This window comes from Esox lucius, chromosome 17, assembly GCF_011004845.1.
Source record: "Esox lucius isolate fEsoLuc1 chromosome 17, fEsoLuc1.pri, whole genome shotgun sequence".
In the NCBI taxonomy this organism is placed as follows: domain Eukaryota; kingdom Metazoa; phylum Chordata; class Actinopteri; order Esociformes; family Esocidae; genus Esox; species Esox lucius.
Window position 1 is genome coordinate 18,113,954 of NC_047585.1, and position 19,547 is coordinate 18,133,500.

At 43.1% G+C, this 19,547-nt stretch overlaps 3 protein-coding genes across 8 annotated transcripts; all 3 read right to left on the reverse strand.

Annotated features, from left to right (window-relative positions):
* Window positions 1–948: 948 nt before the first annotated feature.
* cyldb (cylindromatosis (turban tumor syndrome), b) lies at window positions 949–5,319 on the reverse strand. Its single transcript, XM_034287079.1, has 10 exons — window positions 5,225–5,319; window positions 4,223–4,716; window positions 3,656–3,788; window positions 3,050–3,294; window positions 2,765–2,930; window positions 2,463–2,598; window positions 2,195–2,302; window positions 1,510–1,589; window positions 1,314–1,380; window positions 949–1,101 (listed from the first exon to the last, which is right to left on the reverse strand). Exons 2-10 carry the CDS (start codon window positions 4,655–4,657, stop codon window positions 1,047–1,049), a joined length of 1,425 nt encoding a protein of 474 aa, XP_034142970.1. The 5' UTR covers window positions 4,658–4,716; window positions 5,225–5,319; the 3' UTR covers window positions 949–1,046.
* Window positions 5,320–6,140: 821 nt separating this feature from the next.
* LOC105017357 (glutathione hydrolase 7) lies at window positions 6,141–11,095 on the reverse strand. 3 transcript variants are annotated; one of them, XM_010881899.3, is made up of 16 exons: window positions 11,030–11,095; window positions 10,668–10,817; window positions 10,303–10,562; window positions 10,053–10,204; window positions 9,809–9,926; window positions 9,598–9,665; window positions 9,450–9,523; window positions 9,146–9,327; window positions 8,982–9,069; window positions 8,733–8,857; window positions 8,520–8,608; window positions 8,246–8,398; window positions 8,008–8,125; window positions 7,721–7,858; window positions 7,517–7,616; window positions 6,141–7,409 (listed from the first exon to the last, which is right to left on the reverse strand). In XM_010881899.3, exons 2-16 carry the CDS (start codon window positions 10,810–10,812, stop codon window positions 7,258–7,260), a joined length of 1,962 nt encoding a protein of 653 aa, XP_010880201.2. In that variant the 5' UTR covers window positions 10,813–10,817; window positions 11,030–11,095; the 3' UTR covers window positions 6,141–7,257. The 3 variants fall into 3 exon arrangements, with proteins under 3 accessions (XP_010880201.2, XP_019910936.2, XP_010880200.2); XM_020055377.2 differs by having other exon boundaries at window positions 9,146–9,324; window positions 10,053–10,207; XM_010881898.3 differs by having other exon boundaries at window positions 6,142–7,409; window positions 10,053–10,207.
* Window positions 11,096–11,252: 157 nt separating this feature from the next.
* On the reverse strand, window positions 11,253–14,871 carry tp53inp2 (tumor protein p53 inducible nuclear protein 2). 4 transcript variants are annotated; one of them, XM_034287058.1, is made up of 4 exons: window positions 14,043–14,871; window positions 12,317–12,605; window positions 12,086–12,209; window positions 11,253–12,010 (listed from the first exon to the last, which is right to left on the reverse strand). In XM_034287058.1, the coding sequence occupies exons 2-4, from the start codon at window positions 12,432–12,434 to the stop codon at window positions 11,716–11,718; spliced, it is 537 nt and encodes a 178-aa protein (XP_034142949.1). In that variant the 5' UTR covers window positions 12,435–12,605; window positions 14,043–14,871; the 3' UTR covers window positions 11,253–11,715. The 4 variants fall into 4 exon arrangements, with proteins under 4 accessions (XP_034142949.1, XP_034142951.1, XP_034142952.1 ...); XM_034287060.1 differs by having other exon boundaries at window positions 11,253–11,983; window positions 14,043–14,865; XM_034287061.1 differs by having other exon boundaries at window positions 11,253–11,980; window positions 14,043–14,855.
* Between the last annotated feature and the right edge of the window lie 4,676 nt (window positions 14,872–19,547).

A 19,547-nucleotide genomic window follows, 5' to 3' on the forward strand; every position in this document is an offset into this window, starting at 1 on the left:
GAAATTGATTACGCAGTTTTTACTTCCTTTTTGAATAAGGTTTTACAAATCCTAATATAATTAAACCCAAAGCCCACTGAAAATTGTGAGAATAATGGACACGATGCTTGAATAAACTTCTTTGAGGTTTGAGAAATTTGTGTTCGTTCTCACCACATCTGTCTGCCATGCTGTCGAAGAAGATCCAGGAGTGACAGCCTGGGCCATACTTCACAAGGACACATAAGTGGCTGTTTCGATGCAGAGCACCGCGAACAGCCGCATCTTGTGCCTGGCTACAGGGGTGTCTGTCGCCTCCCCCCCAGGCACTGCTAGTGCTTTAGGGCAGTGGCCCCGCCGAGAGGGATGAGTGTGTACCTGTCATGCGGAGAATGAAGGTAGAGAAGGATGAGTGTTTACCCGTCACATAAGGGGAAATGAAAGTTGACGGGGAACAGAAGTAAAGAAAGATGTAGAAATATGGAGAGGTAACAGGTAGACTTGCAGAATGAAAAGGCAGTCATCCAAAGAGTCACAGCATGTGGTTGTTTAACTCCGTGCCCTGTGTCTTGCAAGTAGTGCAGAACTGTTTGATTGATCCTGGCTGGAGTTTAGGATCCTGTAGGCACTCGGGACACTCGTATTCTGCCAAACGCCCACACAGGAAGCACTCCCGAGGGGCTTGGTGGGAGAGAACAGCAGGAAGGTGTCAGGAATTGCACCTTTTTCTTTGTGATTACACTGAATCAGGTTGTAACTCACAGTTGTATAAAAGATCAGTGATGTCAAGCTCTGTTGAGGGGATGATGTGGGGAAACATCTTGTACTTCCAAACCGTGGCATCTGGACCATGAGACAGGATGGAATCTGAAAGCCATTTTAAATTCATTAATCACTAGAGCGAAGGAGATTGTGCGCCAAATCCGAGGCAGCTTACAAGGTCTTGCAAGTGTCGCTCCTTAGATAACCTCACAAGGTATTACTTACCTCCTCGACACTGACACCACATGACACGAAGGAGGTGTCCAGCAGCTGGCTGGACTGTGGGAGTCTGTGTCACCTGCTCCTTATCCAGAATAATCTGGAATGTGTAGGCATCCTGGGTGGTGTTGTTTTTTAGACCTGAGGCACAAAGAACAATAATTCTATCATAGCAGATTGATAGAAAGGTCAAGTAGAAACTCAGAAAGATGTTTACATGATATTGACAAATACAGTATCAGGGGAGAAAGCCATGAACAGTAATCACAGCCTGAACTGCATTGAAGATAAAGATACGGACCAGGAGGACAAACAGAGAAACAGAGAAAAGTCAAAAGTAAACGGGTTCAAACCTGAGTTTAAGTAATGGTTCCATGCAAAGTACCCGCTGTAGAAGAACTGTGATAAATTCTTCAGGATCTACAAAGAGGCAGGAAAACATAAGATATTGCAGCCATTTTAAATAATTTAGACACAATTTTTCTCACATGGGGTGATATGTTTGTTTTAACATGACCATGAAAATAGTCTCAACAAATAACTACATACCTTTTTCTTCTGTTACAAATGTGTCACATCCCAGCTGCTTGCGGAAGTTCATCACACTCTCAGCAGGCACAAAACCTTGTCTGTGGAGTATGGACACTTTTAATGGCCACCCTATCGAAGTGCGTGAGTAACACATCACTTGAGATGCAATCATATGCATCCTTTTCAGTCTGGCTAAAATACAATGTCATAATGCCCTATTTTAAAAACCAGCTGATAATACAAGCCTGACTGAACGTCAAGATGAGAGGATCTACAAAACTACATCACAAAACATGTTGTGTTATCCATATGGGGTTGCAGGCATTGGGAGTTGTGTCACTGATGCTAGGGTTATTGAGATATGAGAGACTGTGTCAGGAGACTGTGGCCTGGTAGAGGTGGGGGCCTTCAGATCATTTGTTTTGGTCACTCATAACACTTAAATGTAATCCCGGTTCATCTGCTTGATTATCTTTTTCTCCCGTTGAAGTGGCAAGACACTTTCATTCAGCTTGCGCAAATAAATGAGTACCTCAAGAATCTATGCGTATCTTAATATTGTAATATGTGTAAATAATAAATATCCCTTTGCATCACAACATCTGGATATATATATTGGAATTCATATTGAAACATATTATGACATGACATATAGTGAAGGTAAATGTAAATTTCCAATGTCAATTTTTTTAAGTGTTCATACCTGCGCAAACAGTTGACAATATCTTTCCTCAGACAACAAGCAATGCTCCGTTCTGTGTCAGCTGGCTTCTGACAAACACTGTCCAGGCTCATGGATGAGCTGAAAAGGCTAAAGGAGAAAAATACTTCTTTAGCTTTTGTTCAATTGGCAGTGGACATAGTTCAGCATTCAAGTTAAACTTTACTACAAACAAACTCGGCATGTCATATTTTCATACAGTTTCAGTGAGCAGAAGGGAAATACTTTGACCTGAGGGGAATTGGTTTACCTGAAGAGAGTGGCGTCGAGGTAACAGGAGTTGAAGTGCCCCTGGATACCCTTCATCTTGCCCACAAGTAAAGCCAGGGCCTCTGATTCAGGAACCGGGGGGACGTCTTCGTCTGTTTCCTCCAAGGAGGTGACTGCTGCTAACCAAGCAAGAACATTAAGTACTTTTCTGTGTTCATGTTTGATTCATTTTGTTTAGAAGTTAAAGCTGCAAATGATTGCTGGTAAGACTATAATTACAATTCCATAGGTTGTGATGATTACGCTAGAGCTTAGGGAGGCGCTATGTACGTGTTGTCTAACCTGGGGGGAGTTTGGGTCGGAGGACCCGCTCCTCAGAGTGGGGACGCAGGAACCTTCCATCTGGACTGCACATCGTGACAGGCACAAACAAGGCCTTGCTCCCTTCGCAAGTAAAATACCGCTGGCCTCCATACGTCCCGTTGGAGCAATTCTTCACCTCATAGTCCTGTTGGGAAAACCGTGAGTGAGTTGATTCATAATCAAATCTGTCTGAGGCATTGAAACCTCAGGGAGAAGAACAGCAGGCAAGCTCAATTCCACACACAGTTCACATGTTACACTTACCAGCTCAATTCCGGCCCAGTTCTGTTTCTGTTCTGAAAGGGCGCCCATCCAGCGGACCACCCCATATACAGTGATCCCAGTGTTGGACATCACCTCCACCATAGATCCCACCTCTATGGGGGGTTGTGACAAGCATTTGGTTGGGGTGACACTCTGGTCTATACGTTTAATATCTCCCACTTGGCGTTCAAGAGATCTCATATTAGGCATGGAGTTGATACGGGACACCGTCTTTCTGTTCAGACCTGGTGGGGAGGTTAAAGCGGGTTAAGGCCAATGCATCGCAGGCTTTTCTTTGTCGCAATACCCATGTCATGAGACTGACGTGTGATATACTGTCTATCTCTACATGAGGTATGCGGAGAGCTCAGACAATGCAATGTAACTCCTGTTACATTCCAGAGCTCCAGAGCCAGTTCTACCAGTTCTTTATAAAAACTGCTCTGTTCAGGGATCTTTTGCTTGCAGGTGCACAGATTTCATCATGTCCTACAGATTAACGTAAATACATGTGTCACTTTTTGTCAGTAAAATAATGTAGACCAATGCAATTTGTTACTGATGATTGTGCAAGAGGATTTAACACCAGTAAGCAAACATACTAACCCTCGGAAAGACTGTTTCTCCAGCGAGGGCCAATGTCGATAAGATATGCTGGGACAACCTGGACAATGTCTGCAGCACTGAACAGGGGTAGAGGGGCTGGCTTCTTAGAAGATAATGTCAGATCAGAGTCCTGCTGAAATGGAAGCAGGACAGTTAAGCAAGTATATCCAACCCAAATGCATTAAATGTACTGACAGTTTTTCCAAGTAATCTAGAAAAACCACAAGCTGCATTCTAGGAATCCTAAACAGGTCAGAGATTGTTATCAAGTTCATGATGTTACGTAAAAGTCATCTGCTGTCACTAATCAGACTTCGGATCTTCCCCAGAGAGGGACATTCTTGTCTCCTGCAGCACAGTCACACCATGAAGTGCATGTAAACCGTGACCGCTATACGGCTCTAATGTGGAGAAACGGTAACGTTTCTCTCTAATTAATGAGAATGCGAGTTCGAAAAGGCAGAAAATTCATGGAACAATATTCGGGAAGCCATTCCATTATTTCTATGGAGGAGTCTATGCTGATGTGGACCAGCACAACTGATGTATTTAAAGATGCAGACTCACCACAAACTCAACCTCGAAGCCCAGCATCAGCAGGTCCCCTGGGCTGTCCTTCTTACCCACCAACATCAGGTTCCGAACCAGGCCTGGCTGGTGTTCCATCTTGTGCTTGATCACCACCAGGTCATCCTGAGAGAGCTGACAGATGGCCGAAAAAAGCTGTGGGTTGCACAGCAGCTCCAGGCGTTTGTTGGAGGGGGACACGAAGAGCAGCAGCTGGGCCTGGTGCCGGGTGAGGGGGTATGTGTCCTCCCTCTTCACCATGCCCCCGCTCTTGGGATTAGCGCCGCTGCTGCCGGCGCCGTACAGCAGTCCACTCAGCTCTCCGTTCTGCGTCACCGCCTCCACGCGGCCAATGCATCCCCTGGAGAAGCCTTTCCTCGCTTTCCCTCGTATTACTATAAAGAACTGATCCTTCCCTTCTGTTTTTGTCTCCATCCTTTTTCTCAGTTGCACAGCGGCCCTGCTGACAAGCAAATCCGTTGTTACGTGACTATCTGGCACACAGACAGGGACAGAGTCAGTGTGTTTTATCCTTATGAACATGAACTTTTGGATTATTAGAATGTGAAGTTCAAAATGATCTCAGCAATGTGACTTTTTTAAGTAGTTTAACAAAATAAAGAACATTTTACACAGGCCACCCAATTCTGATCTCTTTCCCCAAATAATTTTTTCCCGGCTAATAAAGACAGATACATCAGGACTTAAGATAGTTGGTAAATCCGAACTTTTTCGATTGCTGATCTGATTTGTCAAAAGACATTAGATCATCGCATGAATCACCCTGGCAACAAATGCCTTAGTCACACAGGCAGACCAATTCTGATACTGTTCCTACTAAGTGGTCAATACATGTTTGGCAAAATTGGCCAAAATGTGTGGTCTTTGTAATCACAGCCTGTGCATTACTAACAAATGGCATCTATTACATATAGTGGAAACCTATAGGAGGTCCTTACAGTAGATGCATTACTAAATTGAAATCCATTGAATATTACTGACCTTTGTCCAGAACAGTAACTCCAAAGTAACACAGTTCTTCGATGACTTCAAGGTAAAAGTGAATCCAGCAACCGTAGTTCGTAATAAGGAAGTATTCCAGCGCAGCCAACTGATATACTCCATCTCTGTGACCTGGGTGTGAACCAACACGCCCATTTCATGCTGTACTCCTCTTACTTGTTATTCAAGATAAATCTGTCAGAGAAAATTACAAATAAAAAATGTGATTAACTGCATCACAGTGGTTATAAGAAAGCAATCATGTATCGCAAGTCTTTTATCAAGACAGAAAACACTACCCTGTGAGCATTGTCTTTAGTGCTGTCCAGGCTGGTGTAATTTATTTCCTTTTTATTTCCTTTTTTTGCGGTTCTGGACCTGAATCTTTTGCCTTAAATAATCTGATGAAAATCATATCCATTTATCATAAAATATTCTGCAGTAATCCTGAAAAACAAACATCTGGATAAAGTGTTGCCTAAAGTTTCAAGCACAAAAGAAAGCATTCACCACAAAAATATAACTTTCAGTTGCGGGACCATGAGATGGAAGACCTTTACAATTTACAGAAAAACAATTGCATACGTCAAACTAGGAAAACAGAATGCCAAGAAAAATACTGGTAATGACACATATTTTATATACGAAATCTTTATGCCACTTGGCCGATTGTAAATAAAAGCATCAGGATCATATTAGTCCCCTTAATTCGTAATTTTCATTAGACTACAACATGGTGTTTTGTCCGATTTGCCAAAAAAAATTTATTGGGCAACATTGATTTAAATATGTATCTTGAGGGAGAACACTTTTGTCAGCCTCCACTCATTACCTACAGTACAGCACTGGGCGTCCCGTCCACTGGAACGTTTAGTTAGACTAGCCCATTTCATGTTTGGTTGCATTCAAGTGTGGTCATTTTTATTAATCAAGTGCACACACAGAACAAACATCAACACCAAACATGAGTCTTTTGTGTTTAAAAGATTAAGAAGAAATGTACTTCTAGTTTTTTGAGAAACATTTGTGTTGAAAATGTCCGACCAGTTACATTATCACAGAGATAAAGACATATCAGAGACATTCTACAATGGGTTTCTCTACTCCAACCAATGGCATTACAATGAATTAGGAGCTCATTCGAATATTGTTGCAGTTCAGAAAGTATAAGCTAAAGGACACAGATTAGGAAGTAAGAAACCTAGAGTTTTGCATTCTAGCCACAGTCCCTGGAGCACATATTCCTGTAGCATTGGTATAAAAATGCCAGCAATCACACCAAATCTTCTGTTCTTAAACTTTTCTGATTGACTTATGTTGAGCATGTCTTTTCAGGGCAGCATGGAGTGGCTTAACATTCCTTATGCCAGTAACAACTCACACACATTCAATACAGGAAAGCAGTCCTGGTTTGTAGTAGAGTATGAATGTATGCAAACACCGGATTACTTTTGGTTACTTTGAGACTCATTTTAAACATAAAGAGCAAAAGCAACAACCAAAACAGACACATGACTTAGAAGTGTTGACACTGACATCTTGAATAAGATCAAGTGACCAGTTTGTGTTTTGCAATTTCAAACCAATCCCACAACACACTCATGACCAGGTTCCATTCTTATGAGCAGGTTTCAGTGACGTCTGAGTGTTTCTGGCATTCAGCAGTGAAACATGTGATGTGCATTCCTAATGATACAGCACGTGGTTGTCTTATCTTCACCCAATCAAACCGCTGTGACATTCTAAAGAGATTGAAAGATAGGTTGGAGGTAGATATGATCTCAGGTCAAATTAGATTTATTCAGTTCTGCCAAAACTACAACAAAACCATTGCAACTTAGGCTAATTCTATAGATTACTGTGGTACATTCATGATCTGGTACGACATCCACGTCTGCTGCCTTTCCATTAGCGCCGCCTTAACACTTGTGAAATCACACTGGGAAATAAAATGTCATTATCAATTTAATAACCATACATCTGAGACATTACTCTTCATGGTCACTTTGAAATACAGCCATATTGTCAGAAGACTAGGCAGAGTCATCCGCAGCACGAGGGTCAACCATGCCCCTGATGATGTCGTTGGTTCGTTGGGCACCCTGCAGCAGGGACAACACTGCCACCCTGTGGACAGAGTGTCCTTTCAGACGCAGCACCACAACGTCCTCCTCCAGGAACTCGGCTAAGGGGAAACAGGTGTTGGGGGATTAGAAATGGGAGTTGAGGTTTCCAGCGTGAAGCTCTTATTTACACCTCCACAAGGAGGTGCGGATGAAGTGAAACGCTCACAATCCACCAGGAGGCTGCTCGGCTGAAGCTGGGGATGGAGTCGTCCCAGGGATATACTATCATTCAGATTTTTGTGATGTATTAAAACATGCATCAAGACCTGGAACAAATAACATGTGAAATTCTTTAAACAACATGTCTTCTTGACATCCCGAGGTGTGAAGATTATAGGTGGTATAGGTTGACAAAAAAAAGAAGTCAGACCTGAGCGATGCCACTGAGGCCGTGGTCTCCGTTAGAAGATCCCAGGGCAACATACTTCCCACATTTATCCAGAGACGGTAACACAATCGTGGCTATGTTAGATGACATAGGCCGCTTGCCTGGCTGGACCCGGTTTCTCTGCAAAGCACAGAGAAATGTTTATGTACAGTATGACACAAAAAGGACAGGAGTTTCTCTCTGGGGCTTAGATTAAAATTGTAGAAGGTAGGTTACGTTGATACACTCCCAAGGCGCAATGTGTGGAATGTACTGCGGTGTGATGTTACCAGATTGGATGTTAGAGATCCCTTGGTTTTATTTGTCCAGGAGAAGTCCAGGATCTGACTGTTTAGGAGAATACCTGAAGGGGTTACAATTCTACTTCCAAAGGGCCTGTTCAGCGAACTGAAATATAAAAAATATAAAACAAGCATTACAGATGTAAAAGATAAGCTATTACATATGCTAATGCTAATATGCGGACAACATCCATTGCTGTTTAGGTAAGCACTGCCATTACAGCACCTTGTGACAGACACGATGATGTCATCAGAACCCATGACCACCACCTGGCTAGCCACAGCTCCACTTTGCCCATCATAGACACTAGAGTAGTGACTGGGAGGAGACGCGTGGGAGTCATTGACCAATGCACGGAGCACTGCAGCCTGTGGCTTGCTTCAAGGAAAACAGATTCAAAACGGAAACATCAATAGTATAATTGCTCACAGAATTTCAAGTCATTACATTTCACGAGTACTGAAATTGCACAGCTATCATAATTCACATTCAAGTTTACCTTAGCATCTTTGAGACGAGCTCAGAGACTGAGGTTGTATACCTAGGGTCTCCTAGCCCACTAGCCATAGCCAGGGCAGCTTTCAGGGACTTTAAAATGAACACAATACTCTGTAATTCAAGGAACCTTTCCTGTATGCAGGACACCTAGATAAATCATTATGACAAATGTCCAATGTAAAGAAGCCTCACATCAGAGTTTGAATTGCAGTACCTCAGCAATCCAGTGGTGGGCACTATGTGTGTCATTCTCAGCAAGGTGGAAGTCCTCCAAAATGTTGAGGGCTGAGATGAGAGCAGCGCCGACTGAAGGCGGAGGTGGCACTAGAACTCGAAATCCTAATGGCAGGTGTTGCCAGAGAAGAGTAGACACACTGGCAAGCAGAACGATGAATCTAATCCCAACGCACTGCAGAATATCCCTGTAAGTACTTTCCATAAAGCCTATGAAGTAAGAGGTTACCCTGATACAAGCCTTCCATTGGCTGCTCTACAAGGGCGCTGTAGTTGCTGAGGTCTTCCTGGGTTAGAACTCCTCCATTAGCTTGCACCTAGAGCACAACACCGGTTAAATGTGTCCATGATTCAGTGGAAAGACAACTGCATGCCCTTATCACAGTCATTTACCTCGCTGGCCATTTCCTGTGTTAAATTTCCACTGTAAAATTCAGACACCCCAGCCTCCAGGACAGCAGCCAGACCAGGTGCTTTTAGAATAGAGCCAGGGAGCAGAGCACGACCTCCGGGGAAGAACATGTCCCTGAAGCGGAGCGACATATTCTGACCTTTCACCTTGGTTATGGCCTCTGCTGTAAGGTTATACAAACAGCAAATGCAGGTTAGGGCAGGTTATTCGCACACAGGCGCTACGTGCATTAGACATCCAGCAGAAAGAAAAGGTCTTCAGGTGATTTGAAAGCACTGCCCTTACCAAGGCTGTGAGACACATTAAAGCCCTCCTTTGCAACACTGGCTGCTCGGGCGACAACTTCCTCCCATGACATTCTGCGGGGAAGCCACAGCAACTGTTAGATAATGTGCACTTCTGCAGAAGACATATTGTAACAACACAATCTCACCTTCCATACAGTTTATGGGCTTGGTGCAACCCTCTGAGCAAGCCCGGCACACCGACAAGCAGACCTGGCTGGACGTTACAGACATTAAGGAGGTCAAGGTTTGAACGCATGACAGGCAAGGTCGCAAAATGTAAGTTCAGTATCACAGCTGAATTCGACCAACGATTGGTCTACGATGACTTATTTGTTTTTTCCTGGTAGGGAACATCACCTTTAGGTCTAGGTCATTTTGCATCATCTCCTCCAGGATTCCAGATGGGGCTGTTTCCTGGAAATTGATCACCATCCCGACATTCTTTTGAGTGTCATAGAGCAGCATCACCCCTCCGCTAAAGAAATAGACATGATGTCAGATGGACACCTCTGGACAGGAGGGAAAAGGATAAAGCCACATACACAGTTAACTTGCTATTGTTCCTATGGCTAACACCTTCTCAGACGCAACACACACTTACCCTCCAATTCCTGACATGTGTGGTTGGACTATGCCCAGGCACAGAGCAGCAAAAACGGCACAGTCCACACTGGAGCCCTGATCTTTCAACACTCTCTGACCAAGCTCAGTACAGTGTTTTTGATCCGTCACCAAAACACTTTCTCTATAGACCTGCTAATCCAACAGTAAGAATGACTGTAAAAAATATATATAAATATAAAAAAAACATCTATGTTTCTCAATTGATCAGTCAGCGAGAATATATATACCTTATTATCCCCCAGATAAATCTGCAGCACCAAAGCGGTGGTGATTGCTATGGCAGTGATGAGGGAGGCAGCATAGAGGGGAATGATTGCATTCTGCCAGGGGCCAAATTTACGGGGACCCCCAGACAGTGGGTCCTTATCTGTCTCTCTGAAGGAGGACAGGCTTAGATCAGCCAGGTTAGAAGTCTGGCTCCCAGAGCCTAGCTGTTTCAGGGGCACCAAAGGATGGGCATATGGGGCCGGACAAACCTGCAGGAAACCTGCAGGGGGGAGATATTGAAGACCTTGGCCTCAAAGTGGAGTGGGTGGGCTAAGTTTTACTTTCTATCAGGTAAGTAGCATAATTTTGCTGCCACACCAACTACCTGTGTTCTGGTTCTCTTTCGTAAAGTTTCCATTTTGGCCTTCAGTTAATGTGTCATCCACAGTCAACTTAGATAAGCCCTCCAAGCTCTTGTAACCAGCTGGTGGTGGGCCGCTGCTAAGTTTAATCTCATGACTTGCATCCATCTCCCCTATAGTCACACAGGGATGAGCAAAATGTACAATTACTGAGTCACAGATTCTCCTATTATCTCCCTTCTAATCTGATTAGCAAACATGGCGGAAAACAATCTGTCATAAACATTGGGTTTTAGGGCAGCAACATTTTGAGATGCACAAAATCAATTCTACTGTCACTGTGGGACAGACAGAATAACAACAGTCCTATTAGATCTCCACTTACCTGCACATTCCACTAGCACCTCAATAACGACCAACAGGATGTTAAGAATGACTCAGCTAATCAGATTGGCCAATCAATTATCCAATTCATCAGCCTTTTTTAAAGCAGTACACACTGAGCAGTTTTAATATCTTTCTTTCACATAACGTTGATTAAGTAAATAACATTAAGCAGTTCTGACACAGCTTTGGTGCTATACTGAAATAAAGCAACAATTATGTAATCACATAGTACATCCCCTTTTATTGCAATAATACACAGTACACAACAATCAAACAGAATACATACTGAATTATTTTACATAAGTACCATTTAATTTCCTGCAATATATGCTATTGATTATTGTTGCATAGGGTTTTGCGCTAGCTGCACTATCAAGCCTACAAGCACCTTATTTAATATGACATAATAGTGCAGGTTTAATGTTTGTCATATTTAGCTGCCAGTAACAAGCTTAGTTTAGTATTGAAAGATTTATTTTGGGAATAGCTTCACATACACACAAGTGAAATATACATTAAAAAAATGTGGGATTCAAACATTTTTTTATTTTATTCTGAAGCATGCCACCAATCAATTTGTCGCGTTTATTTAGTATGTCTGAGCATGTTTACGTTTGTATCCGAGTGTGTTTGGCGTGAACAGGTAGAAGGTTCCCGTTGTTAGAACTCCGTGGCACTGGCTTTTCAGCGACTGAGGTTGCGGTGACCTGGCTGTTGGAGGTAGACGGTGCGCGTGCTGTAGGAGTGCCGCTGAGCTCTCTGTCGGACACAGTTCTGCCGCTGGATGCACTTCCGCGTGAGACGCCGGCGCTCCATCCTGGTTTGAGCCCTTTGGACACGGGCCACCTGTGTGACCTTCGCCAGCTGTCCGGCCACGGATACCAACCCACACGTGACCCGGTCAGGGCTGCCGGCGCCACTTTGAGCCGGGAGTTCCAGTTCTGACGTCCTGCTGGGAAACATGTCCTCAGTGGTTCCACTGCACCAGTGGGAAATAACAGAATGTTGATGTGGTTAAATGCTCTTGGGAACTTTGACAAAAGTCAAATCTCACCTGACGTCAGTTTTTGAAATGGGTTCACTCTCGCCAGAGACAGGTGGGTTGGAGTATCTGTAAGTAGACGTGTTAGCACACTCCACCACCTGCTCCTCCACTAAGGTCACTTCGTTGACAGCTTCTGCAGAGGAACAACAGAGCAAGGGTTAACAATACTGCATCCAGCAAAGCACACCCATACCCACTACATAGCAACAGACCAAGTACTACTGCCCATGAAATACTGGCCTTGATGGTCGACCAGAAGCCATCCTTCCTCAAGCATTTCTGAAGACTTTGATGTCCTCTGGTCTGTACTCATGTCCTCATCTCCTCCAAAAAAAAGACTGGTGAGCCTTCGGAACATGACCGGTTTCTGGGTGGCAGAAGTGTTGCCTTGGACCCAGGGGGTCTGACTTGGTGGTGATTTGGTGTGTTGAGGTTGTTGTCGGTGTTCTCTCACTCGTCCTGTCCTCTGCTCTCTGGCTGGAGGCTGAGAGACTACAGTGGAGGCTGTGGAGATCCTTATTACACAGACCTGATAGAGAGATGTGTCAGTCTGGTTCATATGACTCAAACTTCAGGCTGCATTGTCTTATTTTTGCCATTTTGCCTACTTCAACCTTGGTGAAAGTAACAGTAAATCCTAAAGCTCCAATTATGAACTACTCAACTCAGTTTTGTTTTAAAATGATTGCTGGGTTGGCATTTCTGAATATGCAACACATTTTTTGCACCAACAGATACACACAGGAATTCTCTCCACCCAAGCTGAGAAAGCATAAGTGCTATTGATAAACCTTGATCAACGTGACTGGAGCGAATCCTGCACAAGGTCCCATATTCAGCAAACAGTTTGGGGGATAGAATTTAAGAGATCACAGCCCACTGCTGCAGAAGCAATATGTCATATGACGTGCTCAGATTTCCTCTTTATAACCACTGACCTAGATTTCTAATGGGTAAATCCTTTAAAATAAACCAAATTTGAGAGAATACTTTTGATAGTGATGGTATGTTTAATAATTATAATGACAATCCATGTTTAATTTCTCAAGAACATTTCCTATACTCACTGTTCATTTAAACAAATGCGCTTATTCAAGCAAACCTACAGTAAATTCAGAATGGCCCAAATTCCAAAGCCCATAATCAGCCAGACCCATAATCAGCCAAGCCCAGACCTCTCTTCCATGTTATGCACCAACCAAGCCCCATAGGAAAAAAACATACTGTAAATACAGTAGCCATTGCACTGTTCCAATCTACAGCCAATGCTCGGGTACTTAATAGTGTATTTAGGTATACTACCTCAGTATACTTAAAACTTGATAAAGGCAACTACTAAGCTGTTCAAAGGAGAGGCTTCCTAACAAAAACAACACCCCGAACCTAGTTGACGTCACTACTCAAAAACTAAACACTGCCCTATTCCGTTACACAACGTTTTTGAACGTTGCAGATATAAACTCATCCAGAACGCAAACGTAATCCATGTCGAGAGGCATGTTGGTCTACATAGAATATATATTTACGTTTCAGAACGTAAAAACGTAATGAACGCAACGATCTGAGCAGAAAACAAGATGAGAAACGGGGGTTGGCAGACGTTAAAACCACTTTAACGATGGCAAAAAATCTAACAAACGTTTAGCTTATAACAGAAGAGTAATATATTTTTAATAAATAACTACATCCAGAGTGTACTCGTGTGGTGCAGGTGACAAAAACGAATGTGAAATTGGGGCAGCATGAATGAAATGACAGCCAGCCTTATTCAGTGGGATAATAACGTAAAACATTTCCTTTTTGAAAATATATTTCTCGTGCATTCATGTAATAGGACTGACCCTTAAAAGTAATGCCAATGAATTAATCCAAAAATGCATAACAGTTTGATAGCACTGGTTTTAATGCATGCATCAAACACATAATAGGTTATGGCACAATAGGCTAAACATAAAATGTAGCCTACCTTTATTCGGTGATTATTTCTCAGTTTTAGTAGGGTTTTTCTGTTAATTCCAAAATCTGATTTGATTCATGTTCTGTAACTGATTATTTGATGAATGCGTTATCCTTTGATTAGGCACCAGTTTAGAACGCAGAAGAGCAAACCCCGCACTGTTTGAAAAAAAACCGTTTCTTTCTACATCAACACAGCTGATTGTGATATCATACAGTAACCGAAGGCTATGCAAACTCCTCCCATTCGAGACCAACAACCAATCACGCAGTTACAAATAGACGCGCGATCATCCTCTTAACTTGAGAATTCATGCCTGCCCTTCATTTTACAGAGGTGATAAAATCAACTGAGTACAAAGCACATTTGATAGATAAATTACATAAAAGACTAAATCGTTTCTTAAATGTAATTGTTTAAATACTAAAAATATTACCACCACCAGCTCTTCTGCAAAAGGACCAGCTGCAATCTAGGAAGGCTGTGCTGTTGTCAACTCAGGACAAACTGTCTAATAAAGACTCACACATAATATTTACATAGCCTTAATTGCGTCAACAAGCTATGTTATTGTATACGTACGACGTTATTCATTATAACATGTATTGTTTTCCAAAACATTTATCAGAATAACTTTGTAAATATCTTGATTCGAAAGGTCTCTAACATGTTAGAACATTAAGCGGACCACAATCAATGCTAGTTCCAGTGGTCCAGATCGAGTAGACAGGAAAACAATAACAATGCTCCTTAAAAGCTGTCTGACCTCAAAAAGCGTTTCAGCCGAGAAGCCACACAACCTAAAGCCCAGTCACCTATAATTAAAGTAAAGACCTATTTTCCATTCAAAAAGAGTGCTCACGCGTATGAAGGCACCGCGATGTAAGAAAAATGTATTCAAGGGGTTAGGGTTAGTGATGGCCATATACGAAACTTGATTACCGTTCTTCTAGCAGCAGGATATTATGCTAGCAGCGCTAACTCAGATTTTATTTTTCAAAATAAATACTATTATTGAAATCTAGACTGTACATGTTATGTTTAATGTCCTTTCCAATACTGTTCTTTTCTGTTATTTTGTTACAGACTAGATTGTTAACTCTATTGCCTTATAAAGTTCAATGGGCCTTATAAAGTTCAATGACGGCTTTTATTGTGATAAAGAAAATCTTGAGTGCTGCCAGCATAACATCCTGCTGCTTAAATAACGCTAATGAAGCCTCGTTTGGCCAACACTAGTTGGGGCTGTAACGGCTGACACAGGGTATCATATAACTTTCCAGATTTGGGCGGGGTCTCATTTGAAAGTCGCATTCGTACAACTATCAATACAGTCTAACTTGCACAGATTTCCTCGACTGCTTGAGCACTTTTTTCCAACCAGTATTCGCTTTTTCAAAACAGTTAACACGCAGCTAGGCCAAAACCAAAACACTCTAGGCCAAAATGTGCCTACCAATATTATTTGCCAAATGCACTAAGGGTCTCAAAAAAACCAGATACGTGACACAAAATCAAACACTTTCAGCAGAACATAGAATTGCTATCTCATTTTTCATGGGTATTCAACCAGGGGTTCAGGGTCCCCTGGGGGTCTGTACAGCTACTCCAAGGGGTCCTTGGCAAGATCTCCCAAAAGTATTTATTTAAACTATATATTTCATAATAAGATATTTGTTTGGCTTAACCTTAAAAATAGGTAAACTGAACAAAAAACAAATATGGCGGTACAGTACCGTTGAAAAGTTTGGGGTCACTTAGAAATACCCTTGTTTTTTTTAAAAGCACATGTTTTGTCCATTAAAATAACATTAAATTGATCAGAAATACAGTGTAGACATTGTTAATGTTAAATGACTATCGTACTTGGAAACGGCAGATTTTTCATGGAATATCTATGTAGGCGTAAGGCCCATTATCAGCAACCATCACTCCTGTGTTCCAATAAGTTGTGTTTGTTAATCCAGGTTTATCATTTTAAAAGGCTAATTAATCATTAGAAAACCTTTTTGTGATTATGTTAGCACTGCTGAAAACTGTTGTGCTGATTTAGACCAGTTCAGTATCTTCAGCATCAGTGCTTTTGGGTTCGATTACAGCTCAAAATGTCCAGAAACAAAGAACTTTAAACTTGTCAGTCTATTCTTGTTCTGAGAAATGAAGGCTATCCAGAGTGACTTGAGCTCAGATGTTTTCATACGGCCTTCTGTGGGAATTAAACTGACAACCCTTGTATTGCAAACATAATGCTCTTACCCAGTGGGCTACAGGTGTACACAGTAAGCTTGGAATGAGATTAATCAGATGCCGGTCTAGTTTAGGTGGCAAGTGTCTTTGAGGTTAAATCATCTGTCCAGAAACCAAAAGACTGCTTGATTGAATCTCAGAGCCTGCAAGTAAAACAGTCTGTTGTTCTGCCCCTGAATAAGGCAGTTACTTCCCTGCGCCTAATTTGAAGGGGTTAGGATACATGTGGATGCCAAATCTTGGTATGATACGTTGTTTAAACCATCAAATAGCTTTCCTTTCTGCAACTCAGTCATTTGGTTACATAAGCTTTTGTCATGCATCTTTCATCTTGAAGTGCTACACACAAACACACACACACAGGGGATAACATGGTGACGGTCAGGGGTCCTACAGATAAATCAAACATACAGTAGGCCTATTCCTTATGGATAGCCAGGCATATTTAGTTGTCTCTTGTGCATCCCTACATGGAAGCAGCACTCAGCAGTCAGTCCCTGGTTAAGCAGAGACCAAGAGCCAAGGACAAACTGTGCCTTTCCTAAGTAAACACAGTAACACCAGGGTCCGTGCTCCAGACTTGTTACTTTACTTGTTTTTGCAGTACCTGAAATTATTTATTTCCCGTTCTCTCCCTTTCTCACCTACTGGTGATTTGTTTATGTTATAAATGTGCAATGCAGGACATTTTATGGATACAAAACGTCTCTGGTTCTGATTATGAATACAGCTTACTGATAGCCAACAATTCTGGGTGGAAAAGCTTGTGACAGCGCCATCTAGTGTGAACATGTGGAATTACTTATTAACACTCCGTGGTAGTTATTTAATAATTCTACTCTCTTTGTGTCCTCTCTCTTTTTAAAAAAAAAATTATAATAATTTGACCTTTATTTATAGAAGCTAGTCCAAATTAGATCAGATTTATTTTCCAAGAGATACCTGTTTCCACCAACATAGCAGTGTGTTGGTGTGCATTGACAAGTTTACAAGGGTGCCAAAGCTGATGGAATAATAATTAAGGTGTAGGGGCTAACTGGACCCTCCCATAAGGCACCACGTTATTCTTTTATCTTATGCAATTTCACACAAAACATTATTGGCTTGGCTAATTATAAGACGCGCATTTGTTTATATCAGATTTTGATACTTGAAACATACAAACAAAATATGAATTAAACTTGTTAGTGCGGTTGATTTATTCTAAAACAATATGAAGGATTTATTCATTTGAAATTAATTATGTATATATTATTTAAGAATGTGGCAAGGCACCGGGGGTGGATGAGATCCTGGATGTTGTGGGGCTGTCTTGGTTGACACGCCTCTGCAGCATCGCATGGCGGTCGGGGACAGTGCCGCATGGCGGTCGGGGACAGGGGGATCACACTTCTCAGCCTCCCCGGGAAAGTCTATGCCAGGGTTCTGGAGAGGAGAATACGGCCGATAGTAGAACCTCGGATTCAGGTGGAACAGTGTGGTTTTCGTCCGGGCCGTGCAACACTGGACCAGCTCTATACCCTCTACGGGGTGTTGGAGGGTTCAAGGGAGTTTGCCCAACCAATCCACATGTGTTTTGTAGATTTGGAGAAGGCATTCGACTGTGTCCCTCGCGGCGTCTTGTGGAGGGTGCTTCGGGAATATGGGGTCCTGGGTCCTTTGCTAAGGGCTGTCAGGTCCCTTTATGACCGAAGCAGGAGCTTGGTTCGCATTGCCGGCAGTAAGTCAGACTTGTTCCCAGTGCATGTTGGACTCCAGCAGGGCTGCCCTTTGTCACAGTTCGTAATTTTTATGGACAGAATTTCTAGGCACAGCCAGGGGCCGGAGGGTGTCAGGTTTGGGGACCACACGATTCCGTCTCTGCTCTCTGCAGATGATGTTGTCGTGTTGGCCCCTTCAAACCAGGACCTTCAGCATGCACTGGGACGGTTTGCAGCTGAGTGTGAAGCGGTGGAGATGAGAATCAATCAATCAATCAAATTTATTTATAAAGCCTTTTTTACAACAGCAGTTGTCACAAAGTGCTTTACAGAGACACCCGGCCTTAAACCCCAAGGAGCAAACAACAGTAGTGTTGAATTGTTGAATCAGTACCTCCAAATCCGAGGCCATGGTCCTCAGTCGGAAAAGGGTGGCTTGCCCACTTCAGGTTGGTGGAGAGTTCTTGCCTCAAGTGGAGGAGTTTAAATATCTAGGGGTCTTGTTCACGAGTGAGGGAAGGATGGAACGGGAGATGGACAGACGGATTGTTGTGGCTTCTGCATTAATGCGGTCGATGTATCGGTTTGTCGTGGTGAAGAAAGTGCTGAGCTGCAAGGCGAAGCTCTCGATTTATCGGTCAATCTACGTTCCTACTCTCACCAATGGTCATGAGCTTTGGGTCATGACCGAAAGGACAAGATCCCGGATACAGGCGTCCGAAATGAGCTTTCTCCGCAGGGTGGCTGGGCGATCCCTTAGAGATAGGGTGAGAAGCTCGGTCACCCAGGAGGAGCTCAGAGTAGAGCCGCTGCTCCTCCACATTGAGAGGGGTCAGCTGAGGTGGCTTGGGCATCTGTTCCGGATGCCTCCGGAAAGCCTTCCTGGGAAGGTGTTCTGGGCCCGTCCCACTGGGAGGAGACCCCGGGGAAGACCTAGGACACGCTGGAGGGACTATGTCTCCCGGCTGGCCTGGGAACGCCTCTGTGTCCCCCCGGAAGAGCTGGAGGAAGTGTCTAGGGAGAGGCCGCGACCTGGCCCCGAATAAGTGGAAGAAGATGGATGGATATTTAAGAACGTGTTCCAAAGTTGTTGGGCTTATTTTTTGCCTCGCCACTCTGGAAGTCACCTGCTGAGTTTCATCTGCAACATGTGACCATGGAGAGCAATTAGAACCAGTGCGTAGGGCTGAAGGGCTGGTTTGGGGGTCACAGCGAAAAGTGAGTGCAAAGAGGAAAGGTTTCATTAAGATTTTCGCCTATCTGTGCTTCAACTTCGTAGACTCACTGGAAGGTCCCACTCGAAGGTCGGATTAGCCCCTACTCAGGGGTTTTCAAATACGTCCCTAAAGGCCAGTTCCATTACATATTTTCATTGCTAATCTGGGACTTATTTAAACCTGGGACACCAGGCGATTGCAATTAACGATGAGGTAGAACAGAAAAACAGCAATATTTGAATACCCGTGCGGCCTACTCCCTCCATCCTTTTTACACCCTCAGGTTTGGGACACTTTTGAAAATGGTGGAGGCACACAAATGCAAAAACTGAAGTTGAAGGGGAAAATTT

Bases quoted from the DNA above. Each gene is read 5' to 3' on its own strand.
- cyldb (XM_034287079.1), bottom strand. From the start codon at position 4,657: ATGGAGACAAAAACAGAAGGGAAGGATCAGTTCTTTATAGTAATACGA. The intron at 3,789-4,222 runs GTGAGTCTGCAT...CTTCCATTTCAG, and splicing joins GCTTCGAGGTTGAGTTTGTG to CAGGACTCTGATCTGACATT. The intron at 1,102-1,313 runs GTTTGAACCCGT...TTTGTGCCTCAG, and splicing joins GAACCATTACTTAAACTCAG to GTCTAAAAAACAACACCACC.
- LOC105017357 (XM_010881898.3), bottom strand. From the start codon at position 10,812: ATGGATGCAAGTCATGAGATTAAACTTAGCAGCGGCCCACCACCAGCT. The intron at 9,070-9,145 runs GTAAATGACTGT...GTTGTGCTCTAG, and splicing joins CACAGGAAATGGCCAGCGAG to GTGCAAGCTAATGGAGGAGT. The intron at 8,858-8,981 runs GTAACCTCTTAC...ACCTGCCATTAG, and splicing joins AATGGAAGGCTTGTATCAGG to GATTTCGAGTTCTAGTGCCA.
- tp53inp2 (XM_034287058.1), bottom strand. From the start codon at position 12,434: ATGTTCCGAAGGCTCACCAGTCTTTTTTTTGGAGGAGATGAGGACATG. The intron at 12,210-12,316 runs GCCAGTATTTCA...GTTCCTCTGCAG, and splicing joins GCTTCTGGTCGACCATCAAG to AAGCTGTCAACGAAGTGACC. The intron at 12,011-12,085 runs GTGAGATTTGAC...CCACTGGTGCAG, and splicing joins ATTTCAAAAACTGACGTCAG to TGGAACCACTGAGGACATGT.